We start from the raw sequence: 13,860 nt of genomic DNA on the forward strand, positions 1-13,860 counted from the left end.
GGACCAATCGGAAGGGCAAGTTCCAAGGCGCGCGGCTTGACAGAGGGGTCAGAGTGCCTGAGGACCAATTAGAATCCTGGAAGCGCCGCGAGGCCGCTCCGTGTGGGGCGGGTTTGGAGGAGAGGTCTGAATGTTTAAAGAGCCGGGGTCAGCTGACAGACTCGAGCCGGGGCTGATTTGTGACTAGGGTCTCCGCTGCTGTGGAGAGATATGACAAGGGAACAACCGGACACAGAGATCCGGGGCAGACCCGAGAGACCACGTATGCCGGGCTCCAGAGAAGGTTGTGGGTTTCGGCTGTTTGCCGGGTTCTTCCAGCTGCTGTTGTCCCTGACAGTATTGGAGGCTGGGGCTAAGAATGACTTCAGTCTGGTGAGTCGCCGCTTTCCGTAGCTCCGGCCTCGACACGCGCGGGTGATCCCTACCCCATGTCCACCGGGAGGCGGTTTGCTGAGCCGCTTCTTCGCGGCGGGACTTTTTCCCCTTTCCTAGACCTTGTTCTCTCAATCCGCTTCCAGACTCTTGTCCTCTCTGGGTCTCTGTTCTTCTCATTCGAGCCTCTTCCCTTTTGGGGGCCTCCATCCTTACCTAAGGGTTCCTTCTCCACTTCCCTGTTCCGAACCAACAGCTTCACTCCAAACTCTCCTTCGGGTTACCCTTTCTTGTTCTGGTCCCCCACCCCTTTTCAGGATCCCCAATACTCTCCCTCTAGTCGGAACCTGAGTTGAAGCTGCCACCCACCTGTCCTAAAACCACAAGTTAAGCTTGTCTCTTTTGCCTCTTCCTCCTCCCTTGCAGGTACAACCAATAGTGACAATGGAACAGCTGTTATGGGTGAGTGGGAGGCAGATCGGCTCAGTGGACACCTTCCGCATTCCGCTCATCACAGCCACTCCTCAGGGGACTCTTCTCGCTTTTGCTGAGGCCAGAAAAAAGTCTGCATCTGATGAGGGGGCCAAGTTCATTGCTCTGCGAAGGTCCACGGACCAGGGTATAAAGATGTCTGAGTCCAAAGAGCTGGTGCTATGTTGGGTGGATTGGAAGGATCCTTTCATCCCAAGACCCCTGAGGATAGGGGAACTTGGAGGGATGAGGTCGGAGTTCCTCAGGGATGGGGGAAACCTAAGAAGGAAAAGTGCCCATAGCAGTAATCTGGGTGTTGGGATCATCAAGGAGTTGAACATTTGTCCAGTGTGAACATTTGTTTGAGCACTGGCTGTATACTAGGCATTAGTCTAGGTTCTGTGAATATAGCCATGAACAAAACCAACCTAAAATCCCTATCTTCGTAGGACTTATGTTCTATTGGCAAGAGATAGGCAATAAACATAATAATTAAATAAACTTGTTTCTTATGTGGGGAAAGGTGATCAAAGCAATGGAGAAAAAATGGGTCAAAGGCATGGTGATGAAGCCAGGCTTAGTGGTGCACCCCTGTAAACCAGTCTACTCTGGATGCTGAGGCAGGAGTTTGCAATTTTTGAGGCCAGCCTGGACAACTTAGCAACACTCAGTTTCAAAATAAAAAATAAAAAGGACTGGGGATGTGGCTCAGTGGTAGAGTACCCTTTGGCTAAATCCCAGCACACCCCCACCCCCCAACACACACACACACACACAAGTGATAGAAAAGGTATGTCCAGAGCACTCACTCTGCATTTCTTCCTTTTTTTTTTTTTTCTAATAGGTAGCACATGGTCTTCCACAAAATTCATTATGGATGATGGGGAGACAGCTGATGGTCTGAACCTGGGGGCAGTGGTGTGCGATGTTGAGACAGGAGTAGTGTTTCTTTTCTACACTCTCTGTGCTCACAAAGTCCACTGTCAGGTGGCCTCCACCATGTTGATATGGAGCAAGGATGACGGCATTTCCTGGAGCCCACCCCGGAATCTCTCCCTGGATATTGGCACTGAAATGTTTGCCCCTGGACCAGGCTCTGGCATTCAGGTCTCCTTCCTGGGATATGGGTGGAGGGGGCTGCCTATTGGAGAGTCTAGCTGATGACCCTAAGTGGACTTTTTCCCAAAGGGAATACCCTTTGAAATCAGATTTTTTTGTCTCAGATGGGATTCTTAGGTGACAAGGTCATCCTGGGAAGAACACCCTGCCCAGGGAAGGCTGGACTTTACCTCTGGCTTCCCACTTGGAGAATAGGACTGCCCTAGTCTATGTGATACCTTTATGCAAAAGAGAAAAGGATTCCCTTCCTTATGGCAGACTTAAGCCTGTGTTAGTTCACAGCTTGGTGAATGAGCTCATTTGGGGTTTAAGCTTCCATAGCAGGGGCCCCAGTATGCACAACATATCCAGCAGTAGACCTGATGACCCAAGAAGAGCTTCTCAGTTCCATTAGTCTATGCTTGTGGAATTCTGGAACTGTCAGTGAAGGACATACTGAAGGGACAAGCATGTCCTCACACCGTGAGGTAGTGAACTCCTATCCGTGCCTCTGAGCCCCTGCAGAGTTCCCCTTTGTAGACACCCAGTTCTGCTTCCCACAGAAACAGCGTGAGCCTCGGAAGGGCCGGCTTATCGTGTGTGGCCATGGCACACTGGAGCGAGATGGTGTCTTCTGTCTGCTTAGTGATGACCACGGCGCTTCCTGGCGCTACGGGAGTGGGGTCAGCGGCATCCCCTATGGCCAGCCCAAGCGGGAAAATGATTTCAACCCTGATGAATGCCAGGTCAGGAGTCCATGGGAAGTTCATTCAACCTGCCCTATCCTCCAGAGCACCATTCCCACCACAGAGCCAAGACTACCTGCCCAACTCTGCCACCTGAACTTACTCCCTTCAGAAACAAAGGCATTTGCCCTGCCCCCTCCCCTGGTCCTTCTGAGGCCCTGTTCTCTCCTCTTAGCCCTATGAGCTCCCAGATGGTTCAGTCATCATTAATGCCCGGAACCAGAACAACTACCACTGCCACTGCCGGATTGTCCTCCGCAGCTATGATGCCTGTGATACACTAAGGCCACGGGATGTGACCTTTGACCCTGAACTGGTGGACCCTGTGGTAGCTGCAGGAGCAATAGCTACCAATTCTGGCATTATCTTCTTCTCCAATCCAGCCCATCCAGAGTTCCGTGAGTACCTGAGGGTGGGCTCAGCAGGGGGAGCACCTGCATTTAGATAAGGCCTGCAGAGCAGAGACCCTCCTCCCCCTGACTCTGTCACTCTCCCCAGGAGTGAACCTGACCCTGCGCTGGAGCTTCAGCAATGGTACTTCATGGCAGAAAAAGACTGTCCAGCTATGGCCAGGGCCCAGTGGCTACTCATCTTTGGCGGCCCTGGAGAACAGTGCTGATGGAGGGGAGCAGGCCCCCCAGCTCTATGTCCTGTATGAGAAAGGCCTGAATCACTACACAGAGAGCATCTCCATGGCCAAAGTCAGTGTCTATGGGACACTCTGAGCTGTGCTCTACCCCAGGGGTAGAAGGTCCTAACTCTGCCTGCAGAACCATGGATGTAAGAGAGTCTGCTGGGAGTACCTAAAAGACAGTTCCATCTTCCTTTGGATTCTAACCTTTTTTACAAAATCAAATTCTTTTTGAGAGGGAAATCACTCCGTTAGGACTAAAAGCCCAGTTTCCTCTCCCACACAGGAAGTTCTGCCCTTACCTGGGGGTACTTCTTTTATATATCACTGGGTATGGTGTCCCCTTACCCTTTCTGCCCTTCCAGGATAGTGACTGGTTCTTTTTGTGGGCAGGGCTGGGTTGGCCCATAGATTTGAACAAATGTGAACTCAGGGAACTAGGAGAAGGCTGAGCTTTCTTTTAGGGGTTGGGATAAAGAGGATTATGAAAGTCCCTAGAGAGCAAGATACTTGGTTTCGGGGTAAGGAACCAGGTGTACCCCACCCTTTGACTATTTATGAATGAAAATCTTTGTAACTTAACATTTTTAATGAAAGAAAATGAACATTTGTAGAGTGTCTGGTTTCTGTCAGTGCACATCCTCATGTACAATTGTGAGACTGGGAAAGTATTTTGGGGAGGGAGCTAGTGTGCTTATTGCTTGGAAAAACCTGAATTTGGCAAATCAAACCTTCCTTTCCCTCTGACATTCCCTCTCATCACAGAAAACAGGTCGATCTTAATAGGTGCAATGAGGAGTAGGAGAGAGAACTCCATAAGATATTTTGAAACCTGCTCTGTTTCGTATTTCTAAGATGAGGTGGAATACTTTCCTCCATGAAATAGGGAGCAGGTCTATAAAATCAGATGGAAAGACTGTTCCCGGCCAGCATGATGAGAAGTAAGCACTTCTTTAACAAATTATTCGACAAAATCGCACCTTTATGGGCTGGGGATGTGGCTCAAGCGGTAGCGCGCTTGTCTGGCATGCGTGCGGCCCAGGTTCGATCCTCAGCACCACAAAGAAAGATGTTGTGTCCGCCGAAAACTAAAAACAATAAATAAATAAATATTAAAAAAAAATTCGCACCTTTATTCTGAGGCAGATACTACAGAAAGAACAGAGCAGCCTTCTGGTGAATGGTAGAGCCACAGCTTTACTCCATGAGGAATGAAAATACAACACCTCAATGGGATGTTAAGAGTGTTCAGAGGGGGCTGGGAGTGTAGTCAGTGGAAGACCAAACCCAGAGTTTAATTCCCAGCACCATAAATAATATTAATAATTTAAAACAATATTAAGAGGCTGAGAACTTAGTTCAGTGGCAGAGTTGAATCTCTAGCTCTGCAAATAATAATATTAACTAATATAAAGATTTTTTTTTAATTCATAAACATTTTTAAAACAAAAGTGGGGGACAGGGGATGGAATGGGAATAGTTCCCACGTCACAAAACTTTAAGACAAGTTCTTACTACATTACCCAGTCATGTCTTAAACTCTTAGGATTAGGTGATCCTCCTGCGTCAGCCTCCTGAGTAGCTATGTTTATGGGCATATGCCACCATGCCTGGCCAGCGTCTAGCTTTAACAGTTATCAAGATGTTGCCACATTTGCTTCTGTGTTTCTGCTTCTTATGTTCCTATTTTCTTTTCCTTTGCTGAATATTTTAAAACAAAGCCTAGACTTCATGACATTCACCCCTACATTACTAGGTATTCATTTCATTCTTTGAAAATGAAAATTTTACTGCATAATCATAATGCCATTTCACACCCCAAAATTAACAATAACTCTGGTATTGTCTAATACCCAGAAAATATTTAAATCTCATCAAATGTCTCAAAATATAGGTTTGGTTTTTTTGGGGGGGGTGGTACTGGGGATTGAACTCAGGGACACTTGACCACTGAGGCACATCCCCAGCCCTATTTTATATTTTATTTAGAGACAGGGTTTCACTGAGTTGCTTAGTGCCTCACTATTGCTGAGGCTGGCTTTGAACTCGTAATCTTCCTGCCTCAGCCTCCTGAGCCACTGGGATTACAGGTGTGAGACACTGTGCCTAGCTGGATATTATATTTTGATGTCAAATCTTAAGTCTCTTTTAATCTACAGCAGTCCTCTTCCTCTCCTTTTTTCCTTATTAATTTCTTTTAAATGCTATTTAGACATACAGTTATTTCTCCTATAGAAAAATCCATTCTCGGGGCTGGGGATATGGCTCAAGCGGTAGCGCACTCGCCTGGCATGTGGGCGGCCGGAGTTCGATCCTCAACACCACATACAAACAACGACGTTATTTCCGCCGAGAACTAAAATAATAATAATAATAAATATTGAAGGATTCTTCCTCTCTCTCTCTCTCTTTCACTCTTTAAAAAAAAATCCATTCTCTGGATTTGTGGGGGGTTTTGTTTAGTTTTGTTATTTATTTATTTATATATAGTTGTAGATGACAGCATGCCTTTATTTTATTTATTTTTATGTGGTTCTGAGGATCAAACCCAGTACCTCACATGTGTGAGACAAGTGCTCTGCCACTGAGCTACAGCCCCAGAACCCCCAGCCTTTTTTTTTTTTAATATTTTATTTAGAGATAGGGTCTCAATGAGTTGCTTAGGGCCTCACTAAATTGCTGAGGCTGGCTTTGAACTCAAGTTCCTCTTGCCTTAGCCTCCCAAATTCTGGGATTACAGGCATCTGCCACTGCACCTGGCTAATTTGTCTTTTTTTTTTTTTTAATATCATTTAACTTCTTCCACTGCCCTGTGTATTTCCAATTATTCAACCTTCAAAGATTTGGTTGGATTCAGATTCTATTTTAGAGGAGCAAGATGACTTTCCGAGTACTGTGTGCTTCCTACTGTACCCCATGGGACATTCACTCTCTTTTTGCCCCTCTCTGAATAAACTGAGATGGAACAGTGGATTCAGATGTCCATTGCCTGATCCCCTCCCTTGTAAGTTTCCACCATCAACGTTCTAACTATCAGTTTCATCCCCAGATGAGTGTTGCCTAATTCAGTTATTTCAAAAGGAGTTGCAAAATGGTGATTTTAAAATTCTGTTGTTTCTTCCTCATTTATTAGCTGAATTTTCAGCAAAAAAAAGGAGCTTTCTCTCATCAAATGCTTTGGTTCCTATAATATAGTTTGTATAGGAAAGGCAGGATGCATGCAAAAGTTTACCCTTAAATTACCATTCTCAAGGTAAAGTGATGTAATACATTGACTTGTTCGGTAAACCACAGTTACCCAACAGGACACACACACACACACACACACACACACACACACACACACAGGCCTGTCTATGGGCCTGTAAGAAGTAGGGAGAGAATCTGAGGGAATGTGAATGGGAGATCAACATACCTAAGATGGAGTACCATAGATGTCTAATACCACTAAAAGTGGTATTTTTAATTTGAAACAGGGTCTCACTAAGTTGCTGAGGCTCAAACTTGTGATTCTCGTGTCTCAGCTTCTGGAGTCACTGAGATTATAAGTGTGTGCCACTGAGACCAGCTGATATGTTTTTTTAAAAATACATTTCTTGTGGGCATGGTGGCAAATGCTTATAATCTCAGCCACTTAGGAAGCTGAAGCAGGAGGATTGTGAGTTCAAAGCCAGCCTTAGCAAAAGTGAGGCGCTAAGCAATTCAGTGAGACTCTGTCTCTAAATCAAATACGAAACAGGGCTGGGGGGCTGGGGATGTGGCTCAAGCGGTGGCACGCTAGCCTGGCATACTGATAGACCCAACCTGATCTTTTATTAAAATTGGGAGCCATCTTGTCACAAAGCCATAAAAAGCTAATTTCGGCTTTACTATAAATTACTGCAAATTCTGAACCTGCTTGGAATGCCTGCCCATGCCTTGAACTCACCCATGCCTGGCTCTCTGACCAGATAGCAGCCCTCTCTGAAACTTTAGTGACACCTCATAAATATTGGCCTTCCCTGGCCAGACAACGATCCTCTCTGAGGCTCTAATGGTCCTCATAAATTCTGATGTTGAGTCCAGCAAAAAAAAAAATGTAAACTACGATTAGTATGATGCTTGTCAGAGTTCTGTTATCTGTAACCCCCCTTTGTGTAACTTTCTGGGCTATAAAGCTGGGCTGTAGGAAAGGTGGGGCTGCTGTTTTGTTCCCGCCATTTTGGGAGGGAAAGGCAGCCCAGCTGGTCGAAATAATAAGCTTGCTTTAATTTGATTTTAATTGGAGTCAGTGGTCTTTTCTTGCTTCCTGGTCTAACAATACGTGCGGCCCAGTTTCAATCCTCAGCACCACAAACAAAGATGTTGTATCCGCCAAAAAACTAAAAGGTAAATATTAAAAATTCTGTCTGTCTGTCTCTCTCTCTCACCTCTCTCTTTGAAAAAAAAAAAAACAGGGCTGGGGATGTGGCTCAGTGAGCAAATGCCCCGAGTTCAATCTCTGGTACAAAAACAAAAACAAAAACAAAACAAAACAAAACAAACAAACAAACAAAAAAAAAAAAAAAAATATATATATATATATATATATATATATATATATATATTTCTTGTACCAACCACTTGTGAGGCTGAAGCAAGAGGATTGAGATTTACTTCAGGGGGCTGGGGATGTGGCTCAAGCGGTAGCGTGCTCGCCTGGCATGCGTGCGGCCCGGGTTCGATCCTCAGCACCACATACCAACAAAGATGTTGTGTCTGCCGAGAACTAAAAAATAAATATTAAAAATTCTCTCTCTCTCTCTCTCTCTCTCTCTCTCCTTTAAAAAAAAAAAAAAGAGATTTACTTCAGGGACAGCCTGGGCAACATAACATGACCCATTACAAACAATAGAAAGCCATTTCTTTTTTTTTTTCTCCCCTTAAAACTTTTCTTTCTTTCTTTCTTCTTTCTTTCTTTCTTTCTTTATTTTAATTGTTGATAGACCTTTATTTATTTATTTGTGGTGCTACGAATTGAACCCAGTGCCTTACACGTGCCAGGCAAGCGCGCTGCCGCTGAGCCACAATTCCAACCCTGCCCTTTTTTTAATATTTATTTTTTAGTTGTAGTTGGACTCAATATCTTTATTTATTTATTTTTATGTGGTGCTGAGGATCAAACCCAGGGCCTTGCATGCGCTAGGCGAGTGCTCTACTGCTGAGCTACAACCCCAGCCCGAAACCCATTTCTAATGCAAGGTTTAGCTGGTAGAAAAATAAGGGAAATTCTCAAAAACAATAAATAATAGAATCCAGAAAATCAGGTAAGCCCCAGGGCAGCCAGTGGCATTTGCTCTGTGGCATCAGACAAGCTGAGACGCCTATGATGGGGAACAGACATGAGCAATGGAAACATGAGGTTACAGGGAAAATTTCATAAAATGGACCAATTGGGCTGACCCTCACATGCTTTCTCTTTTAAAAAGCAATTTACCAATTTGGATGTGGTGGTGCATGTCTATAATCCCAGTAGCTCACAAGGTTGAGGTCAGCCCAACTATTTAGTGAGGTCCCAAAAACTTGAATGACATCCTGTCTTAAAAAATAAAAAGAGCTGGGATGTAGCTCAGTGGTAAAGTGCCTCTGCGTTAAATCCCCAGTACTGTTATAGTTAAATCTTTGTCCCAGGGTTTCATAAACTGACTTCCAAACCACTCACATATAATTGAATCAAGCTTTTATTGAAGCACACCAGTGGCAACTGACCAGAACATAAAGCTGTTCCCCTGATCAGCCCTGAACAATTGCAAGGGCGATCCTTATAAGCCTGAAAACCACAAAAGGGATGTTCAGGGGTCTAGCCAATGCAAGCAAGCCAGGTTACAGAAGCAAGAGAGTGCAGTCAAGCGGCGGGAAGCCTAACCAATCACAGTTAGCCCAATCACCCCAGTTACAGAAACAGAGTCCTGTTACCCTAGTTACAGAAACAATGCCCCATTAGGTAGTTCCATGTTCTTAAAGGTTTCTATAGCAAAAGGAAAAGAACATCTTGCCCCGGTCATGACACTTGTACTTGGCATGGTTGTTTTACAGAATGGAGTCACAAAACAAAATGGAGACACATTTGCTTTTACTATCAATACCAAAAAAAAAAAAAAATTACCTGCAGCCCTATCTGACTTATGTTGACAGGATAGATTACATTCCTCAATAAACTACCTATGTCCGAAGGAGAAATGTAGGCTCCAAAGTCCAATAAGAAAAACAAAAGTTACCCTAAAGGGGTAGACCAGATTCCATAGACCAAATTCCAGAACTTGGGGAGAGGCGGGTAATTCCCCCTAACCATAAAATCCATAAGAACAGGTTTCACTTTGTCAGCATGGGCCAAAGTGACCTAGAGTTGTCATGGCAGTGGGGACTTGAGAGACTGATGTCATCCTGATGTCAGTGAAAAGTCAAGAAGTGGGGCTGGGGTTGTAGCTCAGTGGTAGAGCACTTGCCTCTCAAGCATGAGGTACTGGGTTCAATCCTCAGCACCACATAAAAAATAAATAAATCTATCAAAATAAAGATATTGTGTCCATCTACAACTAAAAATTAAAATAAAATAAAAAGTCAAGTGGAACTGGGTGGGACGCTCTAGAAACTTTCCTGGGGCCCCCAGTAAAAGGGAAGGTCAGGAGAGGCATGCCATCCTTCCTCTCTTTGAGATGACCCACTCTCTTCCTTGAGAATGTCCCCCTTTCCCCTTTCCAGTCCCTTCTGATAAACTTATGCCTGTTACTCTGAATGATGTCTGAAATCTTTCTGGCATACTTACAAGAATCCGGATTCAAAGAGGGGCCTTTGTACTGCCTCAGTTTCACAGAATGCCCAGCTCTGAGGCTGCTAGGTCAGAGTTCCAGTAGATCACATTTGCAGTCATGTCACAGAGCCAGAGGCCTGAGATAAATTTGAAGATAAAGATAATGGACCCCTTTTACCCCTAAGAAAGCAGGACTGAGAGAGAAGCCTGCCTCATGTGCAGAATTTAAGAGGATAACAAAAATTCAGGAACCTATATAAATAATGTTTTAATGCAATATTTCTAAAACTGTAATGGGCAAACTATGGCCCACAGTCTGACTATTTATGTAAATAAAATCAGAAGGCCAAATTCTCAGTGGGTGAACTAGCCTCAGTCTTTGTTCTGGATAGAGCAGATAAAACAAAGAAAAGTGTCTGGAAAATTCTTGGTCCAGGTTCACACTTCTGGCTCTTGGTGTAAGGACCAGAAATCACATTTCTTATAGATTTGAGACCAAATCTATGAGTCAAAAGCTTAGTGGTATTCACTGGATAGGGTCCAAGAAGGTCCCCAGAAGAGAGAAGGGGACCTCAACTTGGCCTGGTAAATTCACAGAAAGAAATTCCAGGCTGGATGAAGTGGCTCATACCTGTAATCTCAGTGGTTCAGGAGGCTGAGACAGAAGGACAGGGAGTTCAAAGCCAGCCTCAGCAATTCAGTGAGACCCTGTCTCTAAATTAAATACAAAGTAAGGCTGGGAATGTTGCTCAGTGATTGAGTGCCGCTGAATTTAATCCCTGGTTAAAAAAAAAAAAAAAAAAACGGAATTTCAGGACGAGTCAAAAGAGGCACAGAGGAACATGCAGAAGGTTATTTAGGAAATAAGGAGATTTATTCAGGAGAGCAAGCAATAGAACAGGAAATATAGTCAAAGGGAGAGGGAGTGTGCATGCTCCAGAGGGAGAAGTATTTTGGGGATCTCAGGCTCCTGCTTTTAAAGGAAACTTTGTAAATGCTGAGCATGAGAGGTATGTGTGGCGGCATCAGTTTAATGAGCTCACTCTTTTTGGTCATGGAGCACAAAACGGATCTCAGTGGTTTGATTCTTTTCAGTCTTCAAGATGATGCTATCTGCTTAATAACACTTGGATTGGACCCAGATAACAATCTCTCTAAAGGCCTGGAGGAAAACAGTCCTGTGGAGTGAAGATGAGAATGTCCATGTGCCGCAGTCTGGCTGAGCACAAAATCACGAGCCACTCAAGCAGGAACAAACTTTATTTCTGAAATTCCAGCCAATGCCACGCACGCTCCCAGGAAATATGCCAAACCACACACCAGGTGTTCTCCTGGGCCACACTACTCCAACAGGAAATCCCTCCTCCGGAATTTCCTCCTACCGCACTTCCCCAACCAATGGGAACTCTCCGGGAGTCCTGCTAGAGCTCTAAAGTAGCAGCCGAGGCGGACAGCAGGGGTCTAATATCCAATTGAATGCAGATCTTAACATAATCATATCATCTCAATGGCTTGCTGGCGTCACCTTTCAACCAAAAATGCCATGCATCATTCCTACTTGGCTATGGCTCTCAGCATCCATGGACTTTTTAGATTTAAAGTTACAGTCCTTTCCTTCCCTGTCTCCTGTCTGCCTACCATTTCTTATATTTTACCTCATTGCCACCCACTTCCACTTTGAACACATTATTTTTTTTAATAATTTAGTTTTAATTATTTACTTACTTTTTTTTTAATGTGGTGCTGAGGATTGAACCCAGTGCTTCATGTGCGCAAGGCAAGCGCTCTACCACTGAGCCACAACCCCAACCCCTTATCTCTTAATTCTTAATGGTGGATGAGGATCAAAGATCCACATTCCAGAACTGCTTCAAGATGACAGGGGTGGGCTGGAGTTGTGACTCAGTGGTAGAGCACTTGCCTAGCATGTGTGAGGCACTGGGTTCAATCCTCAGAACCACATTAAAAAAAAAAAAGCAAATAAAATAAAGGTATTGTGTCCATTAACAGGGAATGTTGGCCCTGCCTAGCCAGGGATTAAAGGTGGAGACCTGACTCATCTAAAGGAGTAATAGGAAGGGCGGGCGGATTCAATTGTTGAGATGGGTTGGAATCCTTGCACTGCCATCATCTTAATATGTAAGTGTTGTAGTCTGGAAGACACAAATTTTATCAGAAGATTAAGAAGGCATCTAGGGGGCGTAACTCTTGGATATACATTGCTTATACGCAATTCCAGTGGCTCGGGAGGCTGAGACAGAAGGATAGAGAGTTCAAAGCCAGCCTCAGCAACTGTGAGGCACTAAGCAACTCAGCAAGACCCTGTCTTTACACAAAATACAAAAAAGGCTGGGGATATGGCTCAGTAGTTAACTGCCCCTGAGTTCAATCCCTGGTACAAAAAAAAAAGAACTTAAACATGATCATTCTCCCTTTTAAATAGGACCTATAAATCCTCCAGACATACAAATATCGACTATAGACCTTGTTAAGTTCCTGATCGTGTAAATTCTTAAGAGGAATAGGTTTAATTTTAGACATATGAGTCCATGTAATATGTCCTTATAATTTAATAGCAGTGAGTGCATTTAAAATAACTTGCTTAGCAGTGCTCCATTTTGGAAGGAGCTGATTAAGGAGAAGTCCATTTTTTAAGTTTTAAGTAGGACATTATCACCAGATTGAACTTTTGTTGTATGAGCTGGTTTATCAGGAGCCAAAAGGACCTTGTTACCATATTGATTTTTTTGGCCTTAGGGATCCTGTCAACACCAATTACAAGTTTGATTAGAAAGACGTCCAAGAGGTTCAGACAAGGCAGAAAAGAAAGTTCCTGTGTCCAAAACAAGTTAACATCCTTGCCAGCTCAAGAATTACCCAAGGCTAAACAGGTGTGGTGACACATGCCTGTAATCCCAGCAATCCCAGCAGTTTGGGAGACTGAGGCAGGAGGATCACAAGTTCAGAGCCAACCTCAGCAAAAGCAAGATGCTGAGCAACTCAGTGAGACCCTGTCTCTAAATCAAATATAAAACAGGGCTGAGGATGTGGCTTAGTGGTCAAATGCCCCAGAGTTCAATCCCCAGTAACCACTCCCCCCCACAAAAAAAAAAAAAAAAAAAAAAGAATTACCCAAGGTTCTTCTGAGGTGATAAACAGTTGATCAAATAAATAGGGCTTTGAGAAACTTAAAGGATTTTTTTTTTAATTTTTTTAAAAATATTTATTTATTTATTTATTTATTAGTTTTAGGCAGACCCAACATTTTTGTTTGTATGTGGTGCTGAGGATTGAACCTGGGCTGCACGCATGCCAGGCGAGCGCGCTACCACTTGAGCCACATCCCCAGTCCAACCTTCAAGGATTTTAAATCTTTCAGGGTAGCCATAATAGGAGCAGACAGCCCATCATGTCTCCAATGGTTTCCTTTTATGCAGAGAGGCCATAACCTAGGTGTGGGTGAACTCTGTTTGGGACAGGACTTGATCCTGTCCATGCTCAGGTTCTTGAAATGGTATCTGCCTCAAGATCTTGAGTTTTTCCCCCTTTTTCATTTGGAGCCTTTGGGAATCTCTGAAGGGGCAGAGGCCTGTTGCCCAATGCTAAGGCAAATATCTGGGATTGTTCTCAAGCCTGAATTTTTACCTCTTTTGGGTCTTCATGTTTTTCCAATCTAATTTTTAAAAAATTGTTTGGTATTAGGGATTGAACCCAGGGGCACTTTATCACTGGCTACATCCCCAGCCCTTTCATTTTTTAATTTTTGAGACAGG

At 44.1% G+C, this 13,860-nt stretch overlaps 1 protein-coding gene across 1 annotated transcript; it reads left to right on the top strand.

Moving 5' to 3' along the window:
- Positions 1-86: 86 nt before the first annotated feature.
- On the top strand, positions 87-3,928 carry Neu1 (neuraminidase 1). The gene is made up of 6 exons (XM_005338975.4): positions 87-372; positions 799-991; positions 1,688-1,950; positions 2,505-2,687; positions 2,863-3,085; positions 3,186-3,928. The coding sequence occupies exons 1-6, from the start codon at positions 211-213 to the stop codon at positions 3,410-3,412; spliced, it is 1,251 nt and encodes a 416-aa protein (XP_005339032.1). The 5' UTR covers positions 87-210; the 3' UTR covers positions 3,413-3,928.
- Positions 3,929-13,860: the final 9,932 nt, after the last annotated feature.

Source organism: Ictidomys tridecemlineatus, chromosome 8 (assembly GCF_052094955.1).
Source record: "Ictidomys tridecemlineatus isolate mIctTri1 chromosome 8, mIctTri1.hap1, whole genome shotgun sequence".
In the NCBI taxonomy this organism is placed as follows: Eukaryota; Metazoa; Chordata; class Mammalia; order Rodentia; family Sciuridae; genus Ictidomys; species Ictidomys tridecemlineatus.

Bases quoted from the DNA above. Each gene is read 5' to 3' on its own strand.
- Neu1 (XM_005338975.4), top strand. From the start codon at position 211: ATGACAAGGGAACAACCGGACACAGAGATCCGGGGCAGACCCGAGAGA. The intron at 992-1,687 runs GTATAAAGATGT...TTTTTCTAATAG, and splicing joins GCGAAGGTCCACGGACCAGG to GTAGCACATGGTCTTCCACA. The intron at 1,951-2,504 runs GTCTCCTTCCTG...TGCTTCCCACAG, and splicing joins GACCAGGCTCTGGCATTCAG to AAACAGCGTGAGCCTCGGAA.